The sequence below is a fragment of the Takifugu flavidus genome, chromosome 7 (assembly GCF_003711565.1).
Source record: "Takifugu flavidus isolate HTHZ2018 chromosome 7, ASM371156v2, whole genome shotgun sequence".
Taxonomy (NCBI): domain Eukaryota; kingdom Metazoa; phylum Chordata; class Actinopteri; order Tetraodontiformes; family Tetraodontidae; genus Takifugu; species Takifugu flavidus.
Genome location: NC_079526.1, coordinates 8,943,825 through 8,959,646, shown reverse-complemented (window position 1 = coordinate 8,959,646; position 15,822 = coordinate 8,943,825). Strand labels below are relative to the sequence as shown.

The following is a 15,822-nucleotide window of genomic DNA, read 5'->3' as shown; positions in this document are numbered from 1 at the left end:
AGCGGAGACGCAGCTGGACGCGTCCCGACCTGCCTGGCGACTGGGGGGGGGGGGGGCAGCCGCGCCTGCGAATGTTTGACCAGACGGTGGTGTAATTAGGAGTTATTTCGTAAGGACGCGTTTAAAAAGGGGGGGAATTATGGGAAAGCTAGCTAAAGCTTGCTGGCAGGCCCGAATTCCTTAAAAATAATTTATTTCAAACAGAAATCTTAACGGGAGGAAACAGGATGGAGCAATGTGATGAGCAGCGGCTGTTCCCTCTGGGGATTTAGCTATTTTTTTAAAATGTTAAATATTAATTAATTAATTAATTTTGCAGTGTTTTCACAACAGTTGCCTGCTGTCGCGTGTTTCCTGTTAGCTTAAGTGTCACCAGACCGAGCGACAACATTGCTGCTTCCTCCATGAGGGAAAATAGACCCAAATTATAATGTTTATTCGTGATTAATCTGTTCTCTGTTAACCTCCACTTGATCCTCAGCGAGGTCGCGGCGTTGGTGGAGACACACACACACACACTCTCTAACACACATTCACACCTAGAGGCATTTTAGAGTCAGCGGAGCCGATGTGGATGTTTTAGGACTGTGGGAGAAAAGCCTCCCAGGCAACCTCAAACCTTCTCGCTAGGAGGCAACTTCCCACCAAATTCCGACGAGCACATTACAAAACGTTCACTAGCGTCAAAAAATGTGAAAAGCCAAAAATGTTTACAGCTCCGAGAAATAACATTTCAAAGAAGATTGGCGTCTGCAGCCATTTATCTGGCTGGCATGTAAGAACGCAGGCATCTTCCACCAAAGATCGCATCTTAATTGGGTTTTTTTTTTTTTTCAAGGGGATTTTGGACAAAAGCAAAATGAGAAAAGTCTGTTAAATATTAAAGTGAAATTAAATGCCGTCAATCTGTTCAGAGTGACTTTTTGGTTTGGACAAACATTTGGTCTTTTTTGGAGAGCTGCAATCTAATCTGTGTCTAAATCTCATTACATTATGAGAAAAACATGGGAGGCAGACAAACAGCCTGTTTACTAAAGTAGCTAAAGTAGAAGTAACGCCAGAGGCTTAGCAAAGCTAAAGTAGCTAAACGGGAAAATAGCGGCTCATCGGTGAGGCGTTGCAGGGGCGGAGGTGCACAGGTGATCCAACGTTCCGCCTCAGCCGGGTATCAACCTAAAGATGCAGGTTTAGGAGGAAAATTAGGCTAATCTGGTTAGCCGGTGGGAAACATTAGCCATTACGGGTTTTTGTTGCTGTCACATCTGTGTTGTTCGTCTCCCATAAACAATTCATCAATAACGGGATACGGGATCGGTTTGTTTGTATCCTGCTGTGATTCTGTTTGTTGTCTGTCCCTGTCAGGCCGGATTAAACAGATGACTGAAGTCCTCCTTCGTCCTCCTTCGCCCTCCTTCGTCCTCCTTCGTCTTCCTCCAGCTGCCAGGCGTTCCTCCGCGTCTTCTTCTGTGGTGGGTGATCACTTCAGTCGTAAGCATCGTGGATCTGGCGCCGCTAACGCACCTGCGCCGCCCAAAATTAGAACATGCTGACGTTTTGGAAAAGTTTTAAATGATGCCAGATTAGCTGGGATGGTGGGGTTTTATTTAGTTGCTGGTTCTGGTAGAACCGCGGGCCCTTTGGAACCCTTCCGGGTTCAGCTACGGCTGCCTGACCTCCAGGCTAACGTGACCTCCGACATGTTAATTAAGAAGCCCCTTCATCGGCCATCAGTCTTCCCCTCTCAAACGGCGTTGGCGAGCTTTGGACCCCCCCACGGATGGAAACGTACCTTTCAAGCACACCGCACGTGCACACACACACACACACGTGTGAGGATGTCCCGCACAGCTGATGCCCCTTTTAACTGTTTCCAAAGCTGAAATTCATCAGCTCTAACTGCTCCCATGGGCACGCTCAGTGCTAAATGCTAATTTTTATACACTTTAATCAAGGATTTTTTTTTTCTTCCATATTTCATTAGGGTTAAAAGCTGTATTCTTTATATTTGGGGTGATTAATATCTGCGCATCCTGGATCTGAGTACATCTTATTGGCTTTTAGATGAAAGAACATTTTCAGCCTTTTCTCAGATTTTCTGAGCACAACTGACAAAGAAAACATCCAAAAAAAATCTGCTATTGTCGTATCCTTCATTTCCAGCCTGAGCAGATTTTACCGCAATAAATTGTATCAGCTCAGAGAGAAAAAAAACGTAAAAAGAAATATAATATAGTTATAATCGTGTCTTCTAATCACTTCCATAGCTAGTAGAGGTTTCTGTGCATTCCTTCATAAATAGAGCAAGAGAAGAAGCCACATGTCGAAATGCTGCTGTGATGGCGCCCCCTGCTGGAAGGACAGAGAAGAGGTCCGAGACTTCCGGATCTACTAGCAAAGTGAGGACATTTGTGGCAAGTGAGGACGTTTTGGCTGGTCTACACAACTTCTAAAGACTGATTGAGAGTTGAGAAGTGTTTTAAGGTTGAGGTTCGAAGTGGATTTTACTTAGAATTAGGGAATTAAAGTTAGCATTTAGTTGTGATCGTAGGGCTTTATTATGTCTAGGAAAGAACTCACAAAGGTCGATGTACAAGGGTGTGCGTGCGTTTGTGTGTGCGTGTGTGTGTGTGTGTGTGTGTGTGTGTGTGGTGTGTGTGTGTGTGATGCGTACCCACGTACACACACATAGAGCCCAGCTGGAACGTGACTGCTGTAGCGACCTGGGCCAGGTCGCCATCGCTGCTGATTGTCTGAGGACCGGTTGCTGGTTTCCTGTTCCCATTTCCGCCTCCCCGGCTGTGCTGTTGTTATTGTTGGCCCCCTCAGAGGGGCGCACAGCTCCGAGCGGGGGTCTCGCACAGGCCTTCACAGGTGCCCCCCCCCCCCTCAAATCCTGCAGAGGACAGATGAGCGTCGATGACAGCCATCATTTCAGGTGTTGGCGTCTTCATAACGCACAAACTGGGACTTTCCCTGGGAACTCTCTGCAAACGTCAACGCCATTTTCCACATTATACCATGTTCATCTAATTTCCACTCCATTATTTGTGATTATAGCGGAGTATTTTATTTTGCACGAGTCTTACGTAAGTCTCAGTGCCTGTTTCTGGTTTTTGTCATTCTTGCTCCGCTCTGTTTGTGCCTTTAATTGCTCCCAAATAAAAGGACAAAGAAAGTTTGGGGGAATTTGAATTTGATTATGTTTGTAAGTAGTCTCCTGGGCAGCTTGTGGCTCAGAGAGAATTGCTGTTGTAACTGGAGGGTTGCAATCCCAGATGGGTATTGGGCCGAGGCGCCTCTGAGCAAGGCACCCAGGCCCACTGTTCCACAGGTGCAGAAAGGTGCTGCTCACTCCTCCTGGGCCAGCTTGGTGTGTTCACTACTGCTATGGAAAAAAGAGGGGATAATAAAAGACTAGCATAAAGGATAGGTAAAACTCTCTTTTAACAGGAAGTAACCTGGAGATGAACCCTGTTCTTATGTGGAACCTGCTGCTGCTGGGAGGCAGGTGCAGCAGAGGCCACGACTGTGTGAGCAGATACTGTCTAATATATGTCTAATGTGAGTTATATCAGCAGCTGTCGCATGGCAGGAATTCCACTGTCAGAGATTCTTCTGCGCCATCATTGTTGCCTTATCATGAACGACATACCGAGCTGCGTGAAGTGACATGGTTCTTTACTCCAAGTAATTAAAACCAAAATTGTGTGAGCTGCAATAATAGATGAGAAGGGAGGCGACCTCCTATTTCCTCAAGAGTGGAAAGATGAAGTGACATCCAGTAAGGCCGTGCTCACACCGACATGTGCACGCTCTGGGGGCATTGAATTTCAGGTGACACCATTCTGACCCCCAGCCTCCAGTCTACCTGCAGGGGCTGCTTTTTACAGCAAAACCGGCAGACGTGCTGCAACCTTCCAGTGATGATTATCATCCATTGTTTCAGCAGCTGCTGGCTGAGCCAAACCGGTGATTGACGTGCAAAGATATCAGGAGCAGTTCACATACCAGTGCGACATATCTGTGTTTTCAGCAGGTTTCTGGATCCACCCGGTTCTCGAAAATATTTACCCTCTAAACAACGTGACAACCTCTGCTGCTGCATCTTTATATTGTTGTTGTTGTTGTTGTTATGCTGCACTGCCTTTTCTGAAGCGAATGTACCCGTCAGAAAAGGCAGTATTTAGCACTCAGCAGTTGCAAATATAAGAAACCAATAAAAGACTACATTGAATTAATACAATACTGTGAATCCGTACTACAATACTGTTAATACAGTAGCATAAATGAAAGCGAGGAGTGTGATTCAACGTCACTAAAATGTAAATGAAAACAAATAGAAATAATATAGTATTCGAGTGGTGGCAACTAAATACGCCAAGAATTATTATTACCGTCTGAACCAAAACGTAAAAATCGGCGTTTGAAAGCAAAGGGGGGGTGCGTGCGTGATGACGTCAGGCCCCGCCCACCGCGGGAGCAGGTTGCGTCCCTCTCGCCCCGCCCCTCATTTGCTGCTGAGGGCTTCTCATCCTCCGGAGCGCGCGGCCAGGTAACCGCAAACGCGTGTTTATTCTCTGCTGCGGATCAGCACGGACGCTTTTTCTTCTTCTTCTCGGGCTTCATTTCCGGTCGCCTTAATTGCACGCGGACAGCGCTGACGCAGTTCGTCGGCACCTCGAGCCCCCCCCTCGGGTCCACTGACATCCTTAGGGTTATCTTTCCACCTGCGGTGTGTGGCGAGCGTTCCTATATCTGTGTGTGTGTGTTTGTGTGTGTGTGTGTGCGTGGGTGGGTGTTTGTGTGTGTGTCTGTGTGTGTGTGTGTGTGTGTGCTTCGCGGAGGCTTTGACGTGCGCCATCGCGATGTACCGCTAGGATGCGCCGATCAATAGCGGGAGGCGGCAGATCGATCAGTGTGTGTGTTCAGGTGTCAGAGGAAGCTGGAGAGTTTGCACACACACACACACACACCTTTTTCTCTTAAGATGTGTGTGTGTGTGTGTGTGTGATTGGAGAGGTATTACGTCAATGGCCACATTCAAATGAGGCAACAAAATAAAAATATTTACATTTGGGTCTAAGGCAGAAAGTTGAATGTGCGCTTTCCTGCTGTAGCTCTGAACACACTATCATTTGTTTCTATCACTTATAACAGTTGAACGGCACCACCAGTGTCCTGTCCGCATCAGAACCGGCCTGGACCTGTAATATCGTGCTGTGCTGCCTCGGACAGTTAAACCGACTGATTGATGCAGACTGTTCAGTAGAGTGTTTTGTTTCCTCTGTGATCATCAGAGCGGCGACTGCTGGTGGACTTAAATATGAATAAGGCGTCAGTGTTGTCATAAATAATAGATGCTTGAGCCTGGCAAGGACTCAGTTCTCCTCTTCCTCTTCTCCCCTCAGGATGGAGGCCCTGTTGAATGAGTGGCTCTGGCAGGAGGAGTTCTGGCTTCCTCCAGGCACCCGCTGGCAGGACTTCCACGTGAAGGACCATGTTCCTCTACCCAGGCACCTCCTCTACACGCTGCCGCTGGCCTTTGCCTTCATAGCTCTCAGATATGTTTTTGAGAGGTACAGTATGATGCTCCGCAAATGTTCCTCAAACGTAAATGTGCTTTATACTCCAGGCCACTAGGGGCAGTATTTGGCCTTTCTCCTGTTGCTTTATAACCAACAAAGTTTTTGTTTGATGGACCGGGTGTTTGGGGGTGATGCTGAAGGTCGTTTAGAGTCAAAGTGAATGAACATTAATCAGAGCACCTCCAATCACAAGTACTCATCTTTCTTTAGGTCTGATAACAATCACATTTCTATTTTTAAATGCAAAAAATGCCAAAAAACGGAGTTCCCAGATAAACCTGGTGACTTTAGCAAACTCGTAGCAAATACTGAGTCACATAAACTAGAAGAAATGGAGGAAGTTTTGAAGACTGGGTGTGTTTTCCTCTTGCTGTCTTCCTGACTGGCTGGTTTGTTGCCTGTACGGAGCAGGTGTGTTCTTGGATGTGCTCGCCGCTTAATACCACTGAACCCAGAAATTCTGGCAGGACATCAGACTCCAACTTTGAGACTAGCGAACCAGTAAAGGCAGTAGTAGAACCAGCTATTGAACCTGGTATTTGCTAGCAAGGGCAAGAAAATTCTGTTTTTTCTTTAACTTCCTGAATACTGGTATTAGCCAGTCTTCCCTGTTTCACTTCAGCTGGCTGACAGAGAAGTAGCAAGTGTCTGTGTGTGTGTGTGTGTGTGTGTGTGTGTGTGTGTGATGGGTTAAGTTTATGGTTACAGTTACAGAGGTCATGCGTTATGTCAGGCATTGAGTCCTCACAAAGATAGATAAAATGTGTTTGAGCATATGTGTATCTGATATAGCTGCACAGAGGTGGTTGTTATGAAGTGGGAGGAAGTGACCAGAGAACATGACGTTCCAAACAGCTTTAGACTGATGAGCGTGGTGTCTGGTTACACAGAACTCACACACACTTATCCAAGCATCTTTGTGGCTGTTATCACGCCATCTCTGTTCCCTGTAACGTGCCGATCAGGTGTCTCCTGATGCCCCATCAGCTACTGGCGACAGCGCTCTGACCAAATGTCCCAGTATGCCCATGGGAGCGGCTCCGCAGGCTGCCGGAGCCACATAAGCAGCTATCTTGTTACCGTCACCCCAGCTGTTCCCTACCAGGACCATTAGACAGCTGCTAATGTCATCTCAATAATCAACTTCGTTTTTTTCCCCTCTCAGGGTGGTCAGCGCCCCGCTGAGCAAAGGTTTGGGCGTGAAAGACAAGGTGAGGATTAGAGCTCCGTTCATCCCGAAGCTGGAGAACTTCTACGAACTGAAGAGTCGGCAGCCGTCACAAGTTAGTGCTCCTGCTCCCTTTTAATTCCAGAACAGCTCATTTTCATCTGCAGCCTTTAACCTTTTTGTTCAAGACGCGGAGGTGACTTAGAAAGGTTAGTTCCCAGAAAACGGAGGCTGTTGACGAGTCGCTGAAACCAAGTCGGGTCATTTTCTTTGTCGTTTTCACCGTCACCTGCCATGACTCGCTTTGGTCTGGGGCTCAAAGTTCGGCCTCTTCTGCATCCACAACATGATAAATCGTGCTAAAGCATCACAGGCGCTGTGTAAAGTGAGGACGGCCGTCTGACACCTAAAAGCATCACGATGCAGCGCAACTGTTCAGAGCATGTGTGTGTGTGTGTGAGTGCACGTGTAAGGCAAACCTGCTTGTGTCTTCAGAGTGAGGTCGTGAGCTTGGGCCAGCAGTGCGGACTCTCCCAGAGGAAGGTCCAGACCTGGTTCAGGAGGCGGAGGAACCAGGACCGACCCAGCAACACCAAGAAGTTCTGCGAAGCCTCGTGAGTTTACGCGTCGTTGACGAACGGAGACATTAAATCTGTTTAAGATGTCTGTTCTCTCCTGCTCAGGTGGCGTTTTGCCTTCTACCTGGTGGCGTTCAGTGCAGGCCTGGCCTCTCTAATATATGTAAGTCTGATGCTGTGTGTGTGTGTGTGTGGATGTTATCCCAGTGTACCCACAGCTGCTGCTTGTCCGTCTTGCAGACTCCCTGGTTCTGGGATCACACAGAGTTCTGGAGGGGTTACCCCAAGCAGGTGAGCGGACTCTGGCTTCTGTTTGATTGCAGAAGTGTTCAAACAATAGACGGTTTTCACCATTTCCCCCTTCAAAGCAAACAGAGGGATGGATCCACAACGGATGGAGGCGTGTCAGTTTGTCCAGTGCCCCCCCACCCCACCCCACCCCACCCCACTATCCTGCATGTGCTGTCCATCACTGGCTTTACTCTCAAATGGTTCTACGTCTCCTTTAACCAGGAGTCTCAAATGTTATTATCTCCACTGTCTGGATAATGCTTAGTTGTGCCTGTGTGACGGCATTCCAGCGGAAAGTCAGCCCTTCCTGATGGGGTCATGCCCTCAGAAACATCGGAGGAAGAATGCCAACCTCCTCACGCCTTCAGATTAGAGCGGCTTTTTTCACTTTTTAGAGATTTCGTCCCCTCCGATAACAGACGTGTTGTTAAAATGGACGCCGCTCACACATTGCGACACCACCAGACTGCAGACAAGAATGTGTTTTCGTTGGCAATCGGGCGCCGTTTGTGTGAATAATCGCCACTTCCTCGTCTTAAGGGCACGTTGGCAGATTTGTTTATGTACGCAGGGCTCTTTAAGGGAAGGAGAAGGAGGCGTCGGACGCTCGCTCGCCCCCCCCCCCCTCGCTAAACGCTTCAGCTGACACAGCGAAGCTGTGAGTGTTCAGTCATGTGGAATCCTGAGTGCATTCACAACAAAGGCTGCTTTCAGGGGTCCCCCTTTACCTCCAGAGCACCACAGAATTCCAGATCTGTCAGGAGGCTGATACAGGAGAGACAGAAGATGAAAAACATGCACGCTCAGACACCCACATGCACATTCATGCACACACACATCCTTGTACTTATATCTTTGTAAGGACTTGGCCTGACTTAACTTAACCTTAACTCAAGCCTTGACTCTCAAACAGCCCTTTGAAGGTGTGAGGACTCTTAAAAGTGTCCTCACTTTGCTAGTAGAACGCACCGTTTGGTGCTCGGTCCAAGAACACACAGACACTTGTGAAAGTCAGCGTTTCTCTCGTCCTGCAGGCGGTGGACCCAGCTCATCACTGGTATTACATACTGGAAATGGGCTTCTACGTGTCGCTGCTGCTGTCCGTCTCTGTTGATGTCAAGCGGAAAGTGAGTGTGTCACACGTCACTCTCTCCTTCATTAAGTGGTTGATTTAACTCTGGGGAACTCTTCATTAACACTAATGAGACGTCTTACTCCATGTTTTTAATGGTGTTTTTCTCGAGATTAAATGTAAGGCGGATTATCGGATGGATTATCGGCTGTTACATCAGGCTTTGTTTACTTGGCCTCTTTAAAAGTGAACATCTCATCCACAACGGACAAACTGTAGAATTTACAGAAATGAAGAAAAAGGAGGATCATATCTAAAAGATCCTCCTGGTTGATTCTAAACTGCTCCCTGGTTTGGGGGGTGTTGCTAAAATGCTGCTCACCTCTGTCCGTGTCCTTGACAGGACTTCAAGGAGCAGGTGATCCACCACATCGCCACCATATTCCTCATCGGCTTCTCCTACTGCGCCAACTTTGTGAGGGTGGGCACGTTTGTGATGCTTGTGCACGACTCCTCCGACTTTCTGCTGGAGGTAAAAACACTGGAAAATCCCTTTAAATCTAAGAGGTTAAAGGGGTTTGACAAAGCCTTCTCTGTTGTGTTGTTGTCGCTCTGGCTTTACATGACTCAGAGTTGTGGTTAAATGGTGTAGAGGGGTGTCATGTGACCCGGGCACGACTGGGTGTAGTCTGGCAAATAATCTGTGGGATAATCTCACAAGATTAGAGGCAGGAGGGCTGTGATGCAGCATTTCTACACTGATAATGGAGTTTCAGGAGCAGTTTGGGTGTTTGTTATTGTAACCATGGACGGCAGAGCTGTGACCTTCTTGTGGCCGGAGCATCTGTCGTGTGGCTAAATCATGTCATGTGACTGTTTGAAGAGCTCAACGTTGTTTTCATCGGAAATATGGAACAACTTGGGTTTCAATGCGCACATGAAAGGACACAAGGAAGGACTAACGTGCAGATTTTCTTTTCAAGTCTGCCAAGATGTTTCACTACGCTGGCTGGAGGAGGACGTGCGACTCGCTGTTTGTCGTCTTCGCCGCCGTCTTCCTCGTGACTCGGCTGCTGGTTTTACCTGTCAGGTAATTCCAGTCGCCCTTCACGTGCTGTTTTTTTCTCTAATGCCAACTGAGCCGCTCTTCTTGTTTCCCAGTGTTCTCTATGGAACGCTGGTGGTGTCTCGAGAATTCTTCAGGCCCTTTTCAGGCTATTACGTCTTCAACGCGCTGCTGCTAGTGCTGCAGGCGCTGCACATCTTCTGGGCTTATCTCATCCTGCGCATGGTCTACAAGTTTGTGTTCATGGGCAAGGTGAGGAGACCGCAATCAGAGAGACCAACGAACCAGAGGAGTCACTCTTGCCGGCCTTTATTTCCACAGGTGGAGCGCGACGAGCGCAGCGATGAGGAGAGCGAGGCGGAAGACGAGCCCGATGAAGAAGGGGAGGAGTGCAGGCGGGAGCACCGGAAGGGGGGCATCAACTCCAAACTGACGTCACTGGCGAACAACTGCATGCTGAATAATCTGACCAATCAGAGGAATATAAACAGCAGACTGCCCAAAGCCAGATAATGCAGCCAGCTCTGGATGAAAAGTGACTCCCCCCCCCCCACGTTCTCGACCACTAACTAATTTCTGAGACCTGCACAGTAGATACACGGTCCGTTGATGATTTCAGATTGTCTGAATCCTGGTTGTCATGGGGGAAGAGGAGACGAGGAAGAGCTACCATCACCACGTCCATACTGTAAAACTACACAGGCTGCCATCATTCAGGTCGCCCGATTTTCATGTTCTCTCCACTGTCTTGTACTTTTTGTAAATGTAGTCTGTTGTAAGGCGTAACAAGGCAAGCTACCACCTTTTCTAAATCGTCTTTTTTTAGTGTTTAGAGGGGCGTCGCTCCCACAGCTTTGCATCCACAAATTGTAGAGAAATTTTTACATGTTTATCTGTAGATCCGTCGGGGTCCTTTAGGAAGAGTGTGATATTTTTCTGCTGGAGAGTGATTGTGACACATGTTAAGCTCACCCCTAGATCAATGTAAGAAAGTGCTGTAGCGCCCCCTGGAGCACAGAAATAACACGTTTTTGTAGTGTGCGCGTTTCTCTGAGGGAGGATCTAGATTTGCTCTTCTGCCCGTTGATTTTGTGCCTTATTGGCCATTCTTTTATACATTAACATATATGTGATGACATATAACTGTTTTAGGTCAAACACTGGATTTTAAACTGGATTTGAGTTTGATTTTTACTCCTATTGTTTAGTTTAAAACAACTGATGCTGATGAAGAGATGTGGGCATTGATGAGGTGTTAAATAACTGAAGGTATTTCTGTTACTGTCACTGATGATTTCAGATTTAATGGGTTCTGATGCAGCCTGAACAAAACATTTGAACGAGGTGGTGAAGTCAAAGCGTGCGCTGTTGTTCATTAGAATCTGTTTCCATAATCTCTGTCCAAGAGCCTTTTTAAAGTGTAAAATCTAGCGTGAGAGGAGTGAAATCAGGGGCCGATTCACTGAAAACACACTTTTCACTCCATCCAGGATGTAGTGTTTAACGGAGGGGTAAAATGTCATGTTGCCATGAGAACAACACGCAACTGTTGACCTTTGTGTGTGCCCTGTGGTCTGGCCTGTTTTAATAAAAGAGTTCTGCAATGATTTTTATTTAGGTTTTGTTTCTGGAGACACATTACATCCTGTTCCATTTATAGATATGTTCGCATTAGTAATGATGGCTTGAAGATAATAAAATAAAAGCACAAAGATGCTGAAACAAAGCTTGCTTAACAGTGTTAATAGCACGTTTAAATATATGGTATATTTACACATGTGTTGTAAAATAAATACTCATTCTTTTATATAACAGAATCAAAAATTCGCTAATGTACAGCGTGCAGTCAAAGGCCTTCGCTCAGGTCGTGATTCAGACTTGATGGGTCTTCATGTTAAACTTTTTTCTAAAGTTTAACATTCCCTCCCAATTTCACCTACCTTCCCGTCATTCTTACGGTGACGCATCCTCTGAGGGGCAGCGGGCAGGGTATGGCATCGTCAACCTCGATGCAGGTGTCGATGTAAGGGTCCACCAACACCATGTTCGGAAAGGCTTTGTTACTTTTACTCTCGCTGACCAGGTACATCTGACCGCCAATGGTGGCGCATCCGGAGAAGAACTTCCTGTCCAGGCTCTCCTCCTCCAGCACGGTCCATTCCTCTGTCTCCACGTCCAGGCGCAGCGTCCGGCCTCCAAACAGATAGAGGGCGCCATTGAGCTCCGTTGCCACCAAGTCGTATCTGTAACGAACAAACTTGGCTGTAAAATTCGGTGTCGCCAGAAGAAATGTGAGAAAAGATTTGCTCACCTTGGAAATGGTGAAATGGAGACCACGTCCCAGTGATCCTGCGTCGCCTCGTACCTCTGGATCCCACCAAACGCCTCCCCGTTTTCATCCAGGCCACAGGCCACGTAGACGCAAGCCCCCAGAGTGGCGGCGGCCGCCCTCTCCACGGCCCTGACCATGGGGCTGACCCCTGTCCACTCCTCGTCTGACCCCATGACCAGCCTCTCAACGTCAGGAACCACCCCTTCATCCATGCTGCCCCCCAGGACATAAAGTGCTGAGCCCAGCCCGACAGAGCAGTGGCTGTGCCTGGACTTCTGAAGGGCTGGCCCATCCACCCAGCGCCGGTTCTGACACTCGTATATCTTGACCCAGTCCACGCTGAACCATAGCACATCACGGAAGTAGCCACCTGTCACCACCACGCAGTCTCCTGTGGACACATCCAGAAAAGAAGCAAGGTTTATGTCCTGTAGTCCCTTTAAATGAAGAATGTGTGTGGCACCGGTACCTGCTGCAGCCACAGAGTACTGGGTCAGGTTCCTCCTCTGCAGAGGTGCACAGCTCTCCCATCTACCAGTGAGTGGATGAAAGCAGTAAAGAGACTGTTGCTCCTCATCATGAGGCCCACCCAGGACAAAGAGGCTCTCCCTGGCCCTGGCGGCCCTCCTCGGCCCGCCCGCCGACCAAGATGCTGGAAAATGATCATTCAGCGTGCAGATGAGCTTGGCTTTGGGGTCGGAGCTCTTCATCCGGGCCAATAGTTGGGTCATGAATGGCACGGACAGAGACTCGGGCCTCACCAGCTCGGCGAGCTCCAGAAAATGCTCTCCTCGCTTCGGCTCGAATGACACCCAGCGCAGGGTCGCTTCCAGAGCCAGATCGTCGTTGCGGATGGCCAGGTCATCACTGGCGAGGAGGTCCGCTACGGTCTCCTTAGGCAGGGACAGGAAGTCCTCTTCAGCCAGGACAGCTTCAAAGTGTGAGAGCGCCACCTGCCGTGCTGCCTTGTAGAGCTGAGTGCAGCCCAGCCTCCAGGCATAGGCCATCATTCCCAGGCAGTTGCTGATGTGCAGCTCCCGCTCCAGGAACTTGCAGCACAGCAGCCTGGCGCGCTCCAGCTGCAAGAAGTCTGCCGTCTCCAGGATCCCCTGAACATTCCCCCTGTTCAACGCAAGTCTGGAGGTCCTGCCGTGTTCCAGCAACACCCTGAAATGTTGCAGGTCGACACCTTTGAGGCACACCTTCCTTTTGGTGCTCTCTATCCCGGCACCGAAAAAAAGTGCCCTGAAGTAAGGGCTCTGCTGGGCCAGCTGTTTACGGTTGACGTCAAATCTCTCACCTTCAACCTGTAAAGTGACATCGGGGGTTAAATCGCTCTCGCCTTCTTTTAACTGCCGAGCGGATCGTTGTTTGCGTTCAGGCGCAACGTTACGTTCGGTTCCAGATCTGCAGGCCATTTCAGAGGACACAACCAGCCCGGGTTTGCAGTGCTCGACATGGGATTAAAAATAGATCCTTCGCCAACCCCCTGAGCACGTTCGCAACGCAGAAGAGAATAAAGGTCAGGAGCGCAGAGTCCTCGTTGTGGCACGAGGCGAAAGATTCAGCAGTAGTTTAATTAATCAAAGGTGTTCGCTGACTTTGTCCGGGTCAGTTTGTAGAATCATAATAAAGTCAACGGTCTCGTGAAGCAGGGGCTGTGACGTCACGAGAGGCGCTCAGGGATTTGATTGGTGGAGCTGGTCTGAGGTCACATATTTACTTCCGTGTCAACGCTGCGGAAAATGGCGGTGAGTTTGTATGGTGTGCGCTTTCATTCAGATGTCTTTTTAGTGTTGTGTGTGTGCGTGAGTGCTATGTTATATACATAGTGGCTCCATTCGTTCTTAGCTTTAAGTTGAAAACATAACAGGGAACGTTTAAGAACTAACGTAGCCCATTAATGCCCTATTTGCTAACGCGCCTAGCTAGACTGAGCTAACATTAGGTTAAGTTACTTTGTGTCCGGCCAGCAGATGCAACCCTTATAAAGAATGTCTCTTGTTGTGTTTAGGACAAAGAAAAGAAGAAAAAAGAGAGCATCTTCGACTTGTCAAAATATATCGACAAACATATTCGTGTTAAGTTTCAAGGAGGACGAGAAGGTATGTGAAAGATGTTAATGTTACTCATGCTAGCCACATGCTAATCGCCATTAATATGATATTACTGGTGCGGGATATGATATAACTGTCGCTACATGGATTGTTTTCTTTAAACTTATTGGGCTGGTTCGTAATAACGCAGACGTTTTGTCTCTTGTCCTCTCAGCCAGCGGTGTTCTTAAGGGCTTTGATCCGCTGTTAAACCTGGTGTTGGATGGGACAATAGAATATATGCGAGGTAAGTAAGGCAAGTCCGAAAGGTAAATACCTGCTAGTTACACACCTTTACCACTCAGTAATTTAAACAGACCAATTAAAAATAGATATTTTTTTTTAACTTGGCCAATAATTCACAATATGACAAAGACAGGTGTACTTAATAACCGTGTGTTGCTGGTGTTTGCGGGTATATTATATGACACAGTTCCTGTTTAATTACGTTGTTTTGACTCCCATTGTAGATCCTGATGACCAGATGAAGCTGACAGAAGACACCAGGCAGCTGGGGCTGGTGGTGTGCAGAGGAACATCAGTCGTGCTCATCTGTCCTCAGGACGGTATGGAGGCCATACCGAACCCGTTCATCCAGCAGCAGGATGGCTAGCCCTCACCTAGCAAGCGCTGCACTTAATACCACACATTTGTATACTTTGTGAACTTTGTTTTAGTTTTTAAATGCGAGAGCACCGACATGTAAAAAGAAGGCAAATTTAAGTTGAACGCGGACTCTGGAAGCACTTTGCTTTTGTTTCCTGTGCAGACTGCAGTTAGTTGAGTTATGGAGTGTTGACGGAGCATTTTTCTTATCCAGAATCAGTCGACTTTTTACCGTGTTTTTGTTTTTGATAAGAAAATAAACTAAATGTATTTAGAGTCTGGAACGTTTGCTTCAGGTGTTTTTTGCAGCGGGACCGTTTGCATCATTAGAATGTTGAACATTGTATTAATAAAGGTCACGGTTGAAGATGACAGCTGTTTCTACAAGTTGACCCTGGACTAGAGTTCATGTGCTCTCAGCCCTGCTGCTGTGATGAAATAGCTGCAACACAAACTACTTGAGAAATACTCGTGGAATTTGGACCAACAGTGGGATCATTTCTATTTTTCCTCAAATATTTGTCTGAAACTCCCTGGGCTGTTTAAACCTCAGTCATGACTGATGGCCGTCCACAAGCTTCTGGTGGGATGCCCCCCCCCCTCATCGAGGCAGATGTGATCCAGCGAGGATCTGGGTGATTTATGCAAAACCTTTTCTTCTGGCGTTTGTTCAGATCAGCCTTCTTTTTGGGCACGCACCTGTAGATATCTAAACGGAACAGAACGTTTCTCTGGAGCTGTAAAGCCGCTAAATCAAGCAGCTGCGCTCCCATTTCTGACCCATCAGCCCACGTATTCAGAAATGAGATTCTCAAGTAGAATTTGACCGTATTCTTTGTAAATCTTCAAGTATCTGGGGGGTTAGTGTGTGTTAAGATAAGCTAGTGTGCTCAGTGACAAAGCCACAGTTGTAAATCCAGCAGAGTTGTTGGGAAAGGCTTGATTCACCTTTGTTAGTTGTTCCCTGGGGGGTTGATTCCCATGTTAAAAAATTCCTTTAATCTTTGTTTTTTACCTGCCAGGTTAGC

The 15,822-nt window shown here is 47.6% G+C and overlaps 3 protein-coding genes and 1 long non-coding RNA gene across 9 annotated transcripts; 3 read left to right on the top strand and 1 right to left on the bottom strand.

Moving 5' to 3' along the window:
* Positions 1 to 840: 840 nt before the first annotated feature.
* LOC130528761 (uncharacterized) lies at positions 841 to 3,175 on the top strand. Its single transcript, XR_008951389.1, has 2 exons — positions 841 to 1,469; positions 2,300 to 3,175. It is a non-coding gene; the product is annotated as an uncharacterized LOC130528761 (long non-coding RNA).
* A 1,304-nt stretch (positions 3,176 to 4,479) lies between these two features.
* On the top strand, positions 4,480 to 11,367 carry cers4a (ceramide synthase 4a). 5 transcript variants are annotated; one of them, XM_057038139.1, is made up of 12 exons: positions 4,500 to 4,552; positions 5,158 to 5,334; positions 5,409 to 5,576; positions 6,751 to 6,868; positions 7,249 to 7,367; positions 7,437 to 7,494; positions 7,572 to 7,622; positions 8,657 to 8,749; positions 9,098 to 9,226; positions 9,678 to 9,784; positions 9,856 to 10,012; positions 10,082 to 11,367. In XM_057038139.1, the coding sequence occupies exons 2-12, from the start codon at positions 5,324 to 5,326 to the stop codon at positions 10,271 to 10,273; spliced, it is 1,203 nt and encodes a 400-aa protein (XP_056894119.1). In that variant the 5' UTR covers positions 4,500 to 4,552; positions 5,158 to 5,323; the 3' UTR covers positions 10,274 to 11,367. The 5 variants fall into 5 exon arrangements, with proteins under 5 accessions (XP_056894122.1, XP_056894119.1, XP_056894120.1 ...); XM_057038140.1 differs by lacking the exon at positions 4,500 to 4,552 and adding an exon at positions 4,559 to 4,732 and having other exon boundaries at positions 5,158 to 5,311; XM_057038138.1 differs by lacking the exon at positions 4,500 to 4,552 and adding an exon at positions 4,559 to 4,732.
* Positions 11,357 to 13,741, bottom strand: LOC130528586 (kelch-like protein 23). Of its 2 annotated transcripts, XM_057038137.1 has the most exons (4): positions 13,486 to 13,741; positions 12,562 to 13,399; positions 12,072 to 12,483; positions 11,357 to 12,003 (listed from the first exon to the last, which is right to left on the bottom strand). In XM_057038137.1, exons 1-4 carry the CDS (start codon positions 13,549 to 13,551, stop codon positions 11,697 to 11,699), a joined length of 1,623 nt encoding a protein of 540 aa, XP_056894117.1. In that variant the 5' UTR covers positions 13,552 to 13,741; the 3' UTR covers positions 11,357 to 11,696. The 2 variants fall into 2 exon arrangements, with proteins under 2 accessions (XP_056894117.1, XP_056894116.1); XM_057038136.1 differs by having other exon boundaries at positions 12,562 to 13,740.
* On the top strand, positions 13,716 to 15,078 carry lsm7 (LSM7 homolog, U6 small nuclear RNA and mRNA degradation associated). The gene is made up of 4 exons (XM_057038145.1): positions 13,716 to 13,843; positions 14,107 to 14,197; positions 14,364 to 14,435; positions 14,659 to 15,078. Exons 1-4 carry the CDS (start codon positions 13,838 to 13,840, stop codon positions 14,799 to 14,801), a joined length of 312 nt encoding a protein of 103 aa, XP_056894125.1. The 5' UTR covers positions 13,716 to 13,837; the 3' UTR covers positions 14,802 to 15,078.
* Positions 15,079 to 15,822: the final 744 nt, after the last annotated feature.